The sequence below is a fragment of the Echinops telfairi genome, unplaced genomic scaffold (genome assembly GCF_000313985.2).
Source record: "Echinops telfairi isolate 266 unplaced genomic scaffold, ASM31398v2 ScPeMD7_7468;HRSCAF=8506_0, whole genome shotgun sequence".
NCBI lineage: Eukaryota > Metazoa > Chordata > Mammalia > Afrosoricida > Tenrecidae > Echinops > Echinops telfairi.
The window spans coordinates 49,074,526-49,090,390 of NW_022111369.1; the positions used below are offsets into that span (position 1 = coordinate 49,074,526).

Genomic DNA, 15,865 nt, shown 5'->3' on the forward strand with positions numbered 1-15,865 from the left:
TGTTTTGAGAATGATGATGGCAACATATGTATGAATGTGCTGGACACAAATGATGTATGTATGGATTGTGAAAAGAGTTGTATGAGCCCCTAATAAAATGATTTTTTTAAAAATTTGAATCCAATCCTGTCTGACTCAAAATGACTAAATGTCTTACCTGAATTTACTTTCCCTCCCAAGAGGAATCACAGAGAAAAGAATTTAGCAGAAGAAACACGTGACTCTCAAGGAGAAAAATCAAGTGAGTCAAGAGCTTCATGATGAGGTCACCAGGTACGGCCTCTGTGCTTTCCTCCACTTTACCTTCAACAGACATCGCCCATGAAGTTGAGCTGAAACAGGCCATGCCTATACACTCAGTCCCTGCTCAGACTGCTGGGGGGGACGAGAAGAGGGCAGTTAACTTTCTAACCACTCGTGTCTGCAGAATGATAATCAGGGCAGGAGCCACTTGATAGGGTTATTTGGAGGATCCAATGATATCACAGAAAAAAAGTACTTGGCTCAAGGTTATACCTGAAACTGCTTAATTAATGTTTGTAACATGAATGACCGTGTTTTTTTCATTATTATTCATGCTCCTTATAATTACTGTAGAAATCATTACCAAGTTTATAGCCCAGTAAATGACTGTTCCCCAAACTTTCCTACTACAACTCTCTTACTTTGCCTTTCCCATTTAGCTGAGAAATCACCTCCTTCAAAAGCGTCTTCTACCACCACAGCTCCCAGACCGAGCAGAGGTTCCCGGGTGTGTGTGTGTGTGTGTGTGTGTGTTCGCTCATTCATGCAGCATTGTATACTATGGTTATCCATCAATAATACCCTACCTCCTCCATCATACAGGAAGCCTCCTGAGGGTAGGGTCTTGACTTTTATACCCTACCACAGGTGCCAGATATGAAAAATGCAGAACATCTCATTGTTCACCAATATATTTCTATTTCTAAGGGATCTAGAGAATATGATCATAGTTGTTAAAAGTGTCTAATGTATGAGAAACATGAAAAGAGTGAGGTTCAGCACACTGTATTTTAGAATAAACTAAGACTTCCCCATTCAGTCATCTGAGAAAGACAGTGGCATGTTATCCTAATACTGATGTATGGCACCAAAGCAAGCCAGGCCCACTGCCACTGAATTGATTCTGAATGATATCACTATAGGATAATGTAGAATTGCCCCATAAGGTTTCCCAAGGTGAAAACCTTTATGGAGGCTGAACACCACATCTTTTCCCCATGGAATTCCTGAGTGGATACAAATTGCAGGCCTTGTGGTTAGCAGCTGAATTCTTTCAACCCTATGCCATGAGGAATTTTTCAGGAAAGGCAATACAAAACAGTTCAAAGCCTAACAGTGTCCCCATGGATGGGCTTCTTGACAACTATAAAGCCCTTCTATCATATATAACAGAGTCAGAAATCTTAGGATATAATCCATGCAGTTTCCTGTGCCTGTTCTTTTCTGGCTCCACATATATAACCTTACCTCTTGAACCTAAAGGTTTACTTTTTGAAAAAATGACGGCCCTAGCTTGTGCGTCTTTCTATTTGTCGAGAGCTCCTTAGAAGGAGCCTTGCGAGGTAAGTGTTGAACCTCTAACCACAAGAGAAAGACCAGGCTGTCGGCTCCTGAACAGATTTACAGCCTCGGAGATCCTACAGAGGGTTGCTATGAGTTGGAATCAACTCGATGGCTTTGGGTTTATTAAAAAATACACCAAACTCGCTGCCATCGAGTCAATGAGGACTCACAGCAAGCACTGTGGGTTTCTGAGACTGCAACTGTTTACGGGAGTAGAAAGCCAGTCTTGCTCCTGCAGAGACGCCGGTGCTTCCCCACTAGGGGCCAACATACACCATCAATGATGAAACTTGGACATGGTATCAGGAAGGACCAATCCCTGGAGACAGTCATCATGGTTAGTAGAGTCAGCAAATAAAAAGAAAACAAAGTAGACACTCAGCAAAATGGATTCACACAGTGTTTGCAACAATGGGCTCCGGCAGAATAACGATGATGATGATGGTGCAGGACAGGGCAGTGTTCTCTCTTATTCTATGTGCCAGCTCAGCGACCCCTAACGACCATAACCCAGTGACAGTAGCTCGGGTTCTTTGGCACACAACAAGTATAGGTAGTTGTGGTTTTTAAGTTACAGGAAGTCCTTTGTTCTTACCCAGAATTTGAATGCTTTTCAAGCCACCGTCAGGAACCTCACATCAAGTGATCTTCTTCCTGATTCTCTGAAGTGGGAAGGGCCAGCATCACTAGCCCAGAGAGGAGAGCTAGGTTCAGATAAGTGCCACATGCGGGGGTCAGGGTGGGGGTGGGCGAATACCAGTGCCAGCCCTAATTCTTAGTCTAGCATTCTTCTCACAGCTTTACAAGGGACTGAACGCAAATGTTGGATGACAGGTCACACGGAAAGCACGCTGTTAGTGCACTCTTTTGCTTGTAAGAGGAAGAAGTCCTTGATTGCGAGTTAGAACATCTTTAAGTCATACTCTTTCAGACATGCTTGGGAGGTCCTCCGCTGAGGACTTGAGAGCCCAAACATCCTGCCCTCCCGCTCCCCCCACCTGCCCCGTCCTTGCCCTTTCCCAGTGGTTAACTTACTCAGCCATCCCACGCTGGGAGTGCGCCGCACTCGAGGGTCATCCTCCACGATGCAGGTTGCTAGGCAGGGCACTGAGCTCTCAAGCGGGCTGCGGGCTTGAGTATCAGAAGCAGAAGACAGGAGGAGGAGGAGGAGGAGAACACATGAGCAGCCACAGCAAGGATGAGGATGGAAGCATTAATTAAGAAGAAACAAATGCTAAAGCAAATCACACAGGTGGGTTACAGGAGAACAATGACATCATACATTGACACATCCCTCCCATGAGCCTACACCTTTGAAGGGAACAACCCCGCAAGACAGCATGACCAACAGCTAAAGCTGTTAACAGTCAAACATGATGGTTCTCCAAGTACCAGGGGATGCGTTTCATGTGTTGCAGTGGAAGAGCTTGTGTACCGCAGCTGTGGTACACAAAACAAGGCTGTACACAGAAAACGGAAGGTTTACATAACGAACACTAGCTTCTAGATGTAAGACCAAGACCATTAAGAAGTTTGCACCACATAAGCACATACAGAGGGGAGCTACAGTTTTGTGAAGCACAGAGAGACGGGAGGGTGTGGAATTAATAAGCAGATTTTTTATGGAGTGTCTCCCAGATTTTTGATACATCTTGTGAACAAATGGGGAAAGTGATATTTCATATGGCCACTTCTAAAGTATTGTAACTTGATAAACACAGAATTGGGACTCAAATTCCTTTGTCTCTCTTTTAAACCCTGCAGAAGCCTGAGTCTGGGATACACACAAAGCAATACCTTCACACGAATAGATTTCAAAATGGATGTTAAACCCTCATTTTTCGGCTTACTTATTGTAATTTCTTATTTGGTGTACTTTTAGGCTAAGCAAAGACAATATGTGTGGTTTAAGTATGCAGTACGGTTCCTCCAGATATTTTTCATCAATTTGGTAGCACCATCACCTTCTCCTTGAAGAGAGTTTCAACCGGGCTTCGTGTCATTTACGTTGCCATTCTCATCAAAGGCCACACTCCAAGGCTAATAAGAAGTGGGCAGCATAATTATCTCTAAGGGATGATGAGGAGGCTGGAAATATCTTTTATCAGATTGTATACAATTTGACTTGAGAGTATTGTTTTTCCCCTTAATAAACAAGATAGATATTTAATAATCAAAGCAATAAACATTTAAAGTATACTAGCCAGAGAAAACCTAAATCATCTATTCATATATGTGTACAAACTATGGGCTCTTCATGAGGCCACTGGTGACTTCAGAGGTCAACTTTTAAAGTGAATCGTTTACAAATGAATGTAAGCTTATGGCCAAATTTGGGCATCCAGCACATTATAAAATCCAGAAACATTTTTGTCAATGTATCTGTCTGTGTTTAAAAGCTGTGAATAAGGCCAGGACTTGTGAGCGGGCCATCTGTGCTAACACCTGCTGGAGGCAAATCTCATGTCTGCTCTTTGCAATCTGAATTTTTAATTGTTTTCCATAATTGAACGCCTTTGCAAGTTTTTATTGCACTAAGAAAAATGAAAAGGGGAAATAACCAGTTGAGAAGTTTCCAAAATTGCTTTTGTCAAGAGGGAAGCATTTAAAAATGACTATTATCACACTGCCCAAATTTCACCTCCCATTTGACAACTCAGTGACCTGCTTAAAGAGCCAGCCTTCTTGCAGGCTCAAGGAGAGGAAATGGAAGAAGGTGGCCACCGATCATCTATTGACCTCAGGAAGACTACACATGATCCTGCTGCAATTCCAGATCACCGAAAAGCTACAGAGGTTGGTACTGCAATGTAAACCCCCACCATCTTCAGATTCTCCTTCTTCAATGAGTAGGTAGCGACCCAAGTTTTATCATCAGGGCCCTGACCTGCCCCTAAAATTAGTGCAACGGGTCTGCTGGGGGTTCGAACAACTAGCAGACTGTCCTCAATGTCTGCTCTCTCCTCATCTACTCTCAACATGTTAGTGTACTTTTTGTTGGGAACTAGAGTTAGAAAGGCCTTTCTGCATGTGCAGCCTCCACTGATGCTGAGCCTCCTCATTAGAAGGACAGTGGGACATAGCTGGGCACACACCATTAAAGCCTGGCAACAAAGACAAGCATGAAAATGGAACTGCCCATAGAGACCCAGCACCTGTGTTTCAGCACAGCCAGAGTGGAGCCATCTGGCTCTATACATACGCTCACGAAAACTGGGAGGCTCAAAGCATATTCATTACTTACACTGGTAGACTCCAACATTTTAATTTGTTTGACTCTGTATGCACTTCTGTGCAGGAAAGGATACAAACTCTGTTACCTGTTCATGTTACCTACTTTGTCTTTATAAATTTACTCCAGGTCCAACTTTTGAAAACTTCCAAGTGCTGAAGCCAAATTTCCCATAATCATGCCATAATACTGATGTATTATATGTACCTTTCCCAAATAAGGCTCTCATTGTGTCTCTTTTAAGCTCCAGGTATAAAATAAACAGCTTTGCTACTGTTTTCCATATTCTCAATTGAATCATTTTTGCCTGACCGCACGTATAAATAATTCCGGAGTTTCAGAAAGTGAGTGATACTACCCCCTGGGAGGCAATGCAACACTCCATGTGGGCAGCAAAACCAGATTCCTACACTTTATTCTGGATGATGGGGCTAAAGTTCATCATTGTCAAGGGGTACCAGATCTTCTTTTTTCTTTTTTCTGAAAAGGGGTAGTAGGCCAAAAACCTTGGGAATCTAGGGAATATGTTTTGTGACTTAATGAGAAGAGATATCGCTCTGATGTTTTATGAACAACCATTTTCAATATCTCAAACACAGAGAAAAATAATGTAGTCACTGTTAGTCAATGCTTCACGCTTCTCTTGAGAATCAACTTGTTCACAACTATCAATTTTAAACCTGTGCAAGTTAAGTTGTCTCTATTTGAATTGAGCAAATAAACCAAAAAAATCATCCAGCAAAATTCAGTTTTAGCTGTCCCATTAAGAAGAAAATAAATTTCATTGATATTAAACTTCTAAGAATCTTTTGGGGTCTCAAAATTGTGTGTTCAACAGTTATCAAGCATCTGCTATGAATTCCACCTTGCTTTTAAACTGACAAATTTAACCCTAGACTATAGCATATCAGACATTAATACACATTATAAGAAATCTCCATTTAGAAAATCAACAAAGACATTCACCTGTCTGTTGGATTTGGTCTGTACCATGGTTTTGGATGTAGAACAGCTACTAGAAAGCCTTCAAAGTCACATGCTTGAAACACAATGTTGGGTTACCCAACAAGCAAGGTAATCAAAGAGTGCACTTACTAATCTATATTGAACACTTACACGTGGTTTTCCCCACATCATGGGTTCTGCATCCAGGTACGGCTGACATCTGTCTCTCCTAATCCCACTGCACTTTCCCACAGAATCAAAACCTTTTTCAATGTAAGAGTCCTCGACAGGGCAGAGTACCCAGGAGGCAAGGTAAACATGGTCTTACATTGTTTCACTTATGACAGATTAGTACGTAAGTATGAGTAAACCCTTGCTTGCCTTGGTTATTGGGTAATGAACCTCTTTTTATACTGAGTAACAATCCTGAACTCATTGATGAGTGGGAAGAACTCACTATGATTAAGAAAACAACACCCTTGTAGATGAGTTAGCATATTAATATTAAGTACAATAGGTTCTTCCACTTATTTCATGTTTAGTTTCGTCCTTTCATTTGAAAACTTGAGATAAAGACATTTACATTAGAAATATCAAGAACAATTCATGGTATACAATGGGGCTTCAAAAATTAATGGAAAAAATGAAATTAAAATATTATAGAATTTTAATTAAATACATACATAAAATAGAATTTTTTCACAATCTTTAAAAAGTTCTTTTTGAAGCCTCTCCCGCCATCAAGTAGATTCTAACTCATAATGACTTTACAAGACAGAGTAGAGCTGCCCATGTGGGTTTCTAAGACTGTACATCTTTGTAGGGGTAGAAAGCCCCATCTTTCTTCCTCAGAATCATGAGTGGCTTCAAACAGCTAACCTTGTGCAACCCACTATATCACTAGGGCTCCTTTGTATACTAAATTCTCAATAATACACAGTAAGTTACTCTTGTTACCACTGCCAATACCACTAACAGAGCGAGGTTTCCTTTGGGAACATTCTGAAGGGTGCTGGAAAACACTAAAGACCTCAATGTTGACCTTGTTTAAGTTCAACTTACGATTTTTACGAAATGAGCTCAACAGCGCTGAAAAGCAAGCCCTCGTCTCTTGCATTTTCACTTAGCAGAGGCCGAGTCAAAGACAGCACGCTTAACCATGCCTGGAAGGCTTCGACGCCACTCTCCCTTGCTTGCCTGTCTTGGAAGCATGGCAAAGAGGCCGCACGCTCTCACAAGCTGTTTCTCTCCTGCCTTCTCGTCTCTTCTCGTTCTCCCTGCCCTTTCTCCTCCTCTTCTATTTCTCTCTGACAGAGGCCAGGAAGAGTCTCAGCTCTGCGAGCTACTCGGAGCACCAAGTGACCCTGGAGAACCCAGACTTCACAGGGGCTGGTCCACACAGGGCCGCAGCCTTGGAAGAAAAGTTACCCAGGGTGGGCAGCAGAGAATTAACATAACAAAACCCAAAGCCACGGCCACAGGGCTGGTTAGTGGCCCTACAGGACAATTCAGAACTGCTACTTTGGATTTCCAAGACGGAATCTTTACAGCACCAGAGAGTTTCATCTCTCTCCCAAGAAGCTATGGGTGGGTTTGAATTCTTGACCTTTATGTTAGCAAACTATTGCTTGTCGCACAGCGCCATAGGACCAGACTACTTTAAATACGTGGCTGTGAATTTGAGAAAAGGGTGTTCATGAGTGGTAGGATAAGATAAAAAGGAATCATTCCAATTCCTCCCCCCATTCATGGACCCCAGCAATATAAGATAATTATTAAAGAAAATTGTTTAATAAATGCAATGATTATCATGTAAAACTATGTTCTTTCATAATAACATTCTGCAACACACACACACATATATATATACATGTATGTATTAGCTGCTGATAGCTAAGAACTGTCTTTGCTGAGATATAGTTATAAATCTTTATACACTAAATTAAAAGTAATATAAATCCCATGAATTATCCCTCATTATGTATTATTTGGCATCTATAAAGTTGAGAATGAAATGGTACTACTTTAAAATTCAAACTCTAATTTTTTTTCCCATAAATGAAGTGGTGAAAAAAATATGGAAGCCACATAAAATAACAGGATACAGAATAATGGTGGTGAATGAAAGTTCAGTTTACCATTTAAAATCTGAACATCACTACATTTGCCCTTAAAGTATTTCTGAATAATAGCTATTCCTTATCATTGCATGGCATTTCATACTCCTCTAATACTTTTCAAAAACATCTATCATTCACTCCTGGTCATACACAAACTCTGGCCCTTGTTTTGCAGATATGAAAACTGAGGCTCAAGGAGAGTAAAGGGCAGCCTCAAAATCTCACTGCTACCCAGTTGTAGCCAGGATCAGAGGGAGGCCTTTGGAAAATACGCTGCATGTCTTTGAGACAGCTATAAAGTAAATTTTAATGTCAAAAACTAATCGACTATGTTATCTGACATCTAATAATTTATAGATTATGCCTGACTCTTCATTGTTATAAAGAGCAGAACAAACTAGCAAATCCTCTAAAAACCTTTGGATTAAAAAAAAAATGTTATTGTTTATTTAAAGCTTGAAAGCTTTCGACACTATAAATCTAGAAATCTAGTTACCTACCTAAAGGAGAGAAGAAAATACAAATGGTACCTGATGAACGAATTATAAAATATAATTTTAAAAACGGACATGGAGAACATTCCGGCTTTAGGGATACTACAGAGTTTGCAAGGTTGTCAGAGAGCACTGTCTTTCTCCATGGAGCAGCTGGTGAGTTTAAACTACTGACCTTGCAGTTAGCTGGCCCACACTTAGACCACAGCACTTCCAGAGCGCTCCGTGCGCTGTAAAGAAACCTAGAATTATGACCATCAGCAGTCATATTTCCTCCGTCAGTTGTTTAACCGACCACTATCTAATTTCCTGTACAGAACTACATTACACTAAACTTTCAAAACCCCCTAAAACTCTGTGTGTGCTTGTTGGAAAAGACGTAGTGTGGAAAGGGCTTGGCAGTAGCATCCTCTGCTATGAATGGGTTTTGAAAAAAGGAATCCAGAGAGAACCTGTGAAGAGGCTTTAAACAGGTTGTGGGAAATTTCTCTTATCTTTTCCTTCCATTTTTCCACACACGTTATAAAAATTCCTGGTATGTGATAGCAACGAGGGGCAGGAGCAACCAGGTCATGTTTTTCATTTTCAAATTTAAAGGAGAAATGGGGGAGGTAGCAAATTGAATGTCGAGTTCCAGGATCACTCGGGATCAAGTCGTGAGCTCCCATAATACAGGAGATAAGAAGGGGTGCAGGAAGGAGGGTGGGAGCTGATGCTGAGTCCCAGAGCTGCCACTGAATCCTGCCCATACACCTGTCAATGCACGTTCAGTGCCTAGATGCCCAGTGTGGTGGGGCGCTTCCCGACAGCCACTTCGCAAGAATTAGGACCAACAACAGAGACAGACTGAGGGCGCTGTGATGAGCAGACGCCCTCTCATCCAATTTCAGGAAAAGGGTTTGGTATCAGCATTTGATCTCAGAGTTTCTTCTGACTGGTGAGCTACAGAGCAAAGAGGTATCCTGCCCCAAATCATTCCTACTCACTATGAGATGCCTCTTCCTGAGTTGCACTTAAACATGTCATAGTAATTTTATTATTATACTAGATTATTACACTAAATTATCGTTCCAATGTTTAATTGGAACAAAAATCTCTGCACAAGTGAAAAGGAGGAGCCTAAAACTGAATGAGGTCTGATTGGATAGCTAACGCTGCTTCTCAGTGAAGGACTCCCGTAGTGGCAGCCGGCCCGCCAAGACTGACTTTGGTCACAATCTAGGGTGACCGGAAAAGACTAGCGGAAGCGGGGGCTTTGCTCAAATTTCTACAAAAGCAGTGAAAGTTGACTGCGCAGATTAAGACCCCCTCTTATTCTGAGATCCTTAAACTGGGTCTCGTTTATCTTTCCTAAGTCTTTTGTAAGGTAATACAAGTCAAAAACATCTCTTTAAAGTGTGAGTAAGGTATTATTTAACTCAAGCCATCTCTAAACTGTATTTTTAACAGGATTATCAGTAACCCTATGATGTATGGAAGAATGGAATTAGAAAATAATGAAAATATTCCATGAACTTTTTGAATGGGTAAATATCAGTTAAGCATATATTTTTATTTCATTTCCCCAACAAAAGGCAAAATAAATGCATCTCACCTGATTTTTAAACTACGGCCAAGGAATGTTCATAGCAATAAAAGTTACTTTCATAGTAAACTTAAGTAATACAGAGTAATTAACTAGGTATCTCAGAAAATTATTAGCTGCAATCACGTGAAATTGCTGAGAGTCATCTGAATCTTATCCAAAAACACAGCAATTGTATATGGTTCACCTAAAACTCTAGTGGGAAAAAAGGAAAATAAGTGGAGGCAAACCCAACCCCAGAGGATATGAAAACCTTATTAGTTTGTTCATGCAACACTAACTCTATGCAAATGCCTCAATTAATATATTGAGAAATTATAACATCTGCCTACACTTTGGTGCCTGAAAGACACACCCACCAGAATTCATAGCTATCTCAGCAGTGGCAGCTTCACAACGATTAACATCTTGGAAGTTAGCCTGATTCTCTCCTGACTTACTACAAATGAAACTATTTCTCAATTCTTTTCATAAATACCAAATTATCTTGAACCCCAATCACACCAGCATCCTAAAAGTTGAGAGTTTCTTTAGGTATGGACAGAGAAAGCGGTATGCTGGAAAACGGTCGACAACTGTTTTTACAGAAAATATACATGTGAATATAGATATATATTATAAATTACATGAATAAAAGGGACTATGAAATAATAATAAAATACCATTTTCTTTTAGCAGAGAATTGTCCCTTTTTATTGTAAACTCCAAACAGCCAACTGATTCTCATAGAAGACTTGTGATGATTTCTGACAAGTTCACGCATCAGTAGCCAAATGGTGAGACAGCGTACTTCCAACCTCGGTGTTGATCGATATGTTCACATACGTTTATGAGCAAGCAGTGACACAGGAAGACATGTGTCAGACTTCACTCCTTCTTCAGTGGTGGGAATGATTCCTTTGCTACACTGAATAGTAGGTTTCAAGTACTAGAAGCATATGCCCTCAATTGTATGAGCTATTCACATCTTAACAGTTACAGTTATGGACATGACATACTTGTCAATTAAATCTACATCATTAGCATTTTCTCCATCACTTGTTAAAGTCTCAGACACAATTGACAAAAGAATAAATCAACTTCTGGTCCATCGTGTTGGCAGATTTCTGTGGTATAAATTCTACTATGGGGCCGATTTCAAGCTATGGACATAAAGGCACTAAACGTGGAGTTGGGAAGAGATGCACCACGGTGCACCATGATATAGCACTTCCACCGTACAGACACAAGATATGAAAATACCCGAAGAGCATAAACAAATGAGTCATGCATTTAATCGGGATCAACACAAAGCTGGTTCCTGTAAAGCCAAGATTAAAGATGTTCCCAATTCCTAGCTTTTCCAAACCATTGTACCACTCCATCATTGCGAACATCACGTACTCCCCTCCCTTCAGCTCCTTGGCTTGCGCTTTCTCACTCTCTCTCTGGGTCTGGTCATTTGCTACAACTGTCTCACTGAATTCCCTGACTGCACTTACACTTCATGGGTTTACGAGGGAAGTAACATGGTACAACTGAGGATCAAGATCAACTTGGAAGTAATCACAACTCGGGACAGTTTCTCAAGCTGGAGAGAGTTTTCTCACTCTGTGCTACCGGGCCCTGCTCTACCAGCAGCCTACTTGAGCAAGTGCTTGGCTCCTTGGGTCAGCAACTGCTACGGCCGCCATGTGCTGTGCTTGTGGTGCCTACCTTACACCACTCGTGCTACTGTGCCGCCATCTCTCACTGTCTTCCATGTTAACAGTCCTCTTTCTCCCTGGGCCTTGCTTTCAGCTGAATCAAATGGAAAAACTGACCCATTAGGGTCCCTTATACCTTATTCACCTGGTCCCATCCTGACATTATCAGCAAGCGAGCCAATCTCCTTGGCGGGCCAAACGCATCAAATTTTTCATGGTTCTTCCCAGTGCTTCCATGGGAGATACAAAGGGTCATTTTAAGAATAGTTATGTGTCATGGGAGATACAAAGGGTCATTTTAAGAATAGTTATGTGTCATGGGAGATACAAAGGGTCATTTTAAGAATAGTCACTTTGCATTTACTAAATGTTCTGTGAAATGAGATATGTGAACACCTATGTCCAGAGGGTGTGAAGCTCCCTCTAGCCTACTGGCTACTGTGTAGTGCATGGCCCGGACAATTTTTGATGTGGAAGGCCTCAGGTGAGCACTCCATCACGTCCCACCAGCAGCTCCAGCTGTGGGAGCCTCAATGAGCATTCTGAGAAGTCACATTCCTCCACATCTCCACCCCACCGCACCCTCCACTATCGCGGCCCTCTCTGGTAAGATTGCAGGGAAGTGCAGCTCAAAAGTGAGAATCTTCCTAGGAAAGGATGGTCATACCCAGACCACCCAGGGGGCATGATTTTCCACTGATGCCCTAAGGGATCAAGCAGGCAAAAGGCAGAGCCTAGGCCTACCAGGTTGTAGAGCCAAGGGGATGGGCCAGAGTTGGGAGTTTGGACCTGGGCCTCCGTTGTCCCACACTAAGGGAATTCCAGGCCTTGTGTTTTAAGCTCTGGCCTCCACACAAGGTGCTGGCACATGCAGTTAAGGTACTGCATCAACTGACACTAAGGGACACATCCGTGTAAATTATTACATTTCAAAGAATACAAGAAAAAAAGGGAGCTATGTTCTTAGAGCACTTGATACCTTTTTATATATAATGAATTAGTTGTAATTTTATGTAATTTGATTTTTAATAATGGCTGTACTTCACAACATCCTGGAAAAATTATTGATGATAATTGACTCTTTAATAATAGGTAAGAGAACACTGCAGAGAAATGAAAACATTTCCAATTTGAGGTATAATCTCCATAAATTTTGGCTATCAGTTACATTGTTTGGGATTATAATGAATGCCAGAAATATCACCGACTTTAATTTAGGGAAGAAAATTAAGGTGACATAAATTTATCTAAGTCTTATATATGAGAGGATATCGAGATCTAACTTCAACTATCACCGTTATAAAATGACAACTTGCCCGACTAAAATAGTAGCAGCAATAATTATGTAAGGCTTTAGAGAGTAATTCTAAGAACATTTCACCATCATTAATGATACTAAGTAATTAAGCCCTAACATAGAAAGGTGAATGTCTAAACTTGCAAGTTTGGAATAAACCATGCAAGAAAACCAAAGATTTGCCATCTGATCATTTATAAGCATGTACCTTGGGGGCACATGAAATTGATTGCTATAGAATCTTTGAAAGCCAAATCTTGCCCCTGGATATTTAAAGGGAGTTAGGTAGTAGGCCAATATTAACATGTTTTTAAAAGACCTCATCGTATTCCTTGCTTCAGGGTGGAAGCTGATCAGTTGACAAGCCGGAAAAGAACTGCCTGGCCTTCCTCCTGGCTTTGGGCCCAGCAGATACAACATTTCACAAAGGAGAAGGTGAATGACGAAGGCACTTTCAAGTTGCCTCTGAAGCACAAAGATCTGCAGGTAGGATAAAAGGCTGAATGGCTTGAGCAATATCAACCCATTAGTTGTATTTCACATCCAAATACTTTCTCCTAAAGCACAAAGTCCTGGGCTCCGAGACCCATCTGTTCCCAGTTTCTACTCAGCCTGCATTTCCATGAAAAAGCAGTTCCCACCAAGCTGATGGCAGGCATTCTGACCCAGCCATGCCATCCTTCTCTCTGCGATACAGCAGTATCTGAAATCAGAATGCTTTCTCAGTCCTTAAATCTACCACACAGTACATGGTTAAAAACCAAAACATTGAAAGCCTACAATTAGATTAGATTTTATATGAGAAAGGGGACTATCATATAAGATATAAAAGGGCACCGATTAATTGCTACTGCTTTAAAAACACGAGTGGTTTTCTAAAATGAAGTATTTGTGACATCATTTATAACAAATTGTTTATCTGGTGTCATTTCCAACCATTAAGTGACCCTCAGATTCAAAAATATACATTCAAAAAAGAAAATACACACAAAAGCCAAAACATTTCTCATGGACTTTGCAATAATATTCCAGATAACAGTAGATACTATGGACTTAGAATGCGGATTTCTTTAATGAATGTTTTCATATGAAAAGGTTGTTTAAATTTTATTTATGTTTGTTTGTAAAGAAAGACAAAGACTTAAGGCAATCCAATCAATATATGTCACTCAATAAAAGTAAGCTTTTCAATTTGTTCTATTGAATAACAAAATAAAATTAAGAAACAAAAGTAATGTAATGGTCAATAACTATACCAGAGAAAGCTTCCTAATTGTGAGCTCTTACCCAGACAACCATCAATTTTTATATATCAGAAAACTTAATATTTGCAAGTAAAGTAGTTGAGTACGTTGGATTCCAGTTGATTACAATTCACTCAATCCATCTTTTCCATGACGATATGTTTCAGGCTCTTCTGACAATGCAGCTGAGGGCAATGATGAGTTCCCTTAAGGCTAACACTGATGGGGGTGGGGGTGGGAGGAATAGAAGAAGATCTGGTTCTACCAGCCCAGTGCTTCGCAACTCTTTCCACCATCCTTTAATTTTCCATATTTCATGGACATTTTATTTTTCCTTTCTCAGATTTCTCCCAAACATGAAGTAAATGTTAAACCAAGAATAATACAAATTATCAACACGGTACAGGAAATGCTGGTCAAGGCCCTACCGTGTATACAGGACACACTGCTTTTCCATCCTTATATAATACCCTACACCTTGGATAATTACTTTTACTACCATGCTCAAGAGCCCAGAGATCAGATTATTTTTAGGTAATCATGATGAGTATTACATTGATGAAGTGACCAACTGTAAGCTAGACATCATCTCATGTACCAAGCAAATACTTCATGAGTTGATATTTTGGGGCATTCTCTTATTTTCCTACACTTCTTATACTCTCCTAACTCTGACAAACCGTCCTATCTAAAGCATATCCCCTAAAGTACTCAATAATCTATACACTTGCTTATTTGTATGAAATATTCCATTGTTTCATGATACAGTTATTTTCAAAGGCAGGGCACCCCTAGCATTTGCAGCCTACAACAATCATAGCTGAAATCTTCCCCGCAGGTCCGCAAACCTGCCCAATGAGAGAAACAGTGTAACTGTGAAATGGCTATGGCAGATGACCTTGAAAATGAAGGGCACATGGAGCACGGGAAAGGACAGAGGAACAGAGATGTGGGAGATGAATGTAAGAGAAACCAGCTGCCAGCAGGCCCAGCATTACCATTATCAGGGTTGGTGAACATCCTACTTGCACTGGACACTGTCTTCCCAATGTCGGCCAGGGATCGAAGGTTGGATTTCTTGGTTTGATGTCGGTGCTTCCGGAGCAAAGTATAAGTCACTTTATCCTTGAGGTCAGGTTTCAAGAGGCCCGTCTCAATCTGATGGTCAACAATCATCTCTAAGACAAAAGAAAGACAAGACAAAAGCAAAGCGCAGTTGTAAGACCAAGCATTAATCTATTACTCTCACTTTATAAATGCCATCTTCAAACTGCACGCCAATGGAGGGTGGGGTAGAGAGGGGGGAACCGATTACAGGGATCCACATGTGACCTCCTCCCTGGGGGACGGACAACAGAAAAGTGGGTGAAGGGAGACATCGGACAGTGTAAGATCTGACAAAATAATAATTTATAAACTATCAAGGGTTGATGAGGGAGGGGGAAGAGGGGAGGGAAGGGGGAAAATTTGGAGCTGATGTCAGGGGCTTTTGTGGAGAGCAAGTGTTTTGAGAATGGTGGTAAAGACTGTACAACTGTGCTTTATACAATTGATGTATGTATGGATTGTTGTAAGAGTTGTATGAGTCCCCAATAAAATGATTTAAAAAAAAAGAAGGGACCAGTCCCTGAGGAAGGACGTCATGTTGGAGAAAGGAGAAGGGCAGTGAAAAAGAG

The 15,865-nt window shown here is 40.9% G+C and overlaps 1 protein-coding gene across 2 annotated transcripts in view; it reads right to left on the reverse strand.

The window, feature by feature from the left end:
• Positions 1-15,865, reverse strand: part of SLC4A4 (solute carrier family 4 member 4) — a 348,568-nt gene that overhangs the window by 191,650 nt on the left and 141,053 nt on the right. For both annotated transcript variants that reach the window (XM_045284208.1, XM_045284209.1), the window contains one exon: positions 15,188-15,367. In XM_045284208.1, coding sequence (XP_045140143.1) covers positions 15,188-15,367 — 180 coding nt within the window. The remainder of the gene's footprint in view (positions 1-15,187; positions 15,368-15,865) is intronic.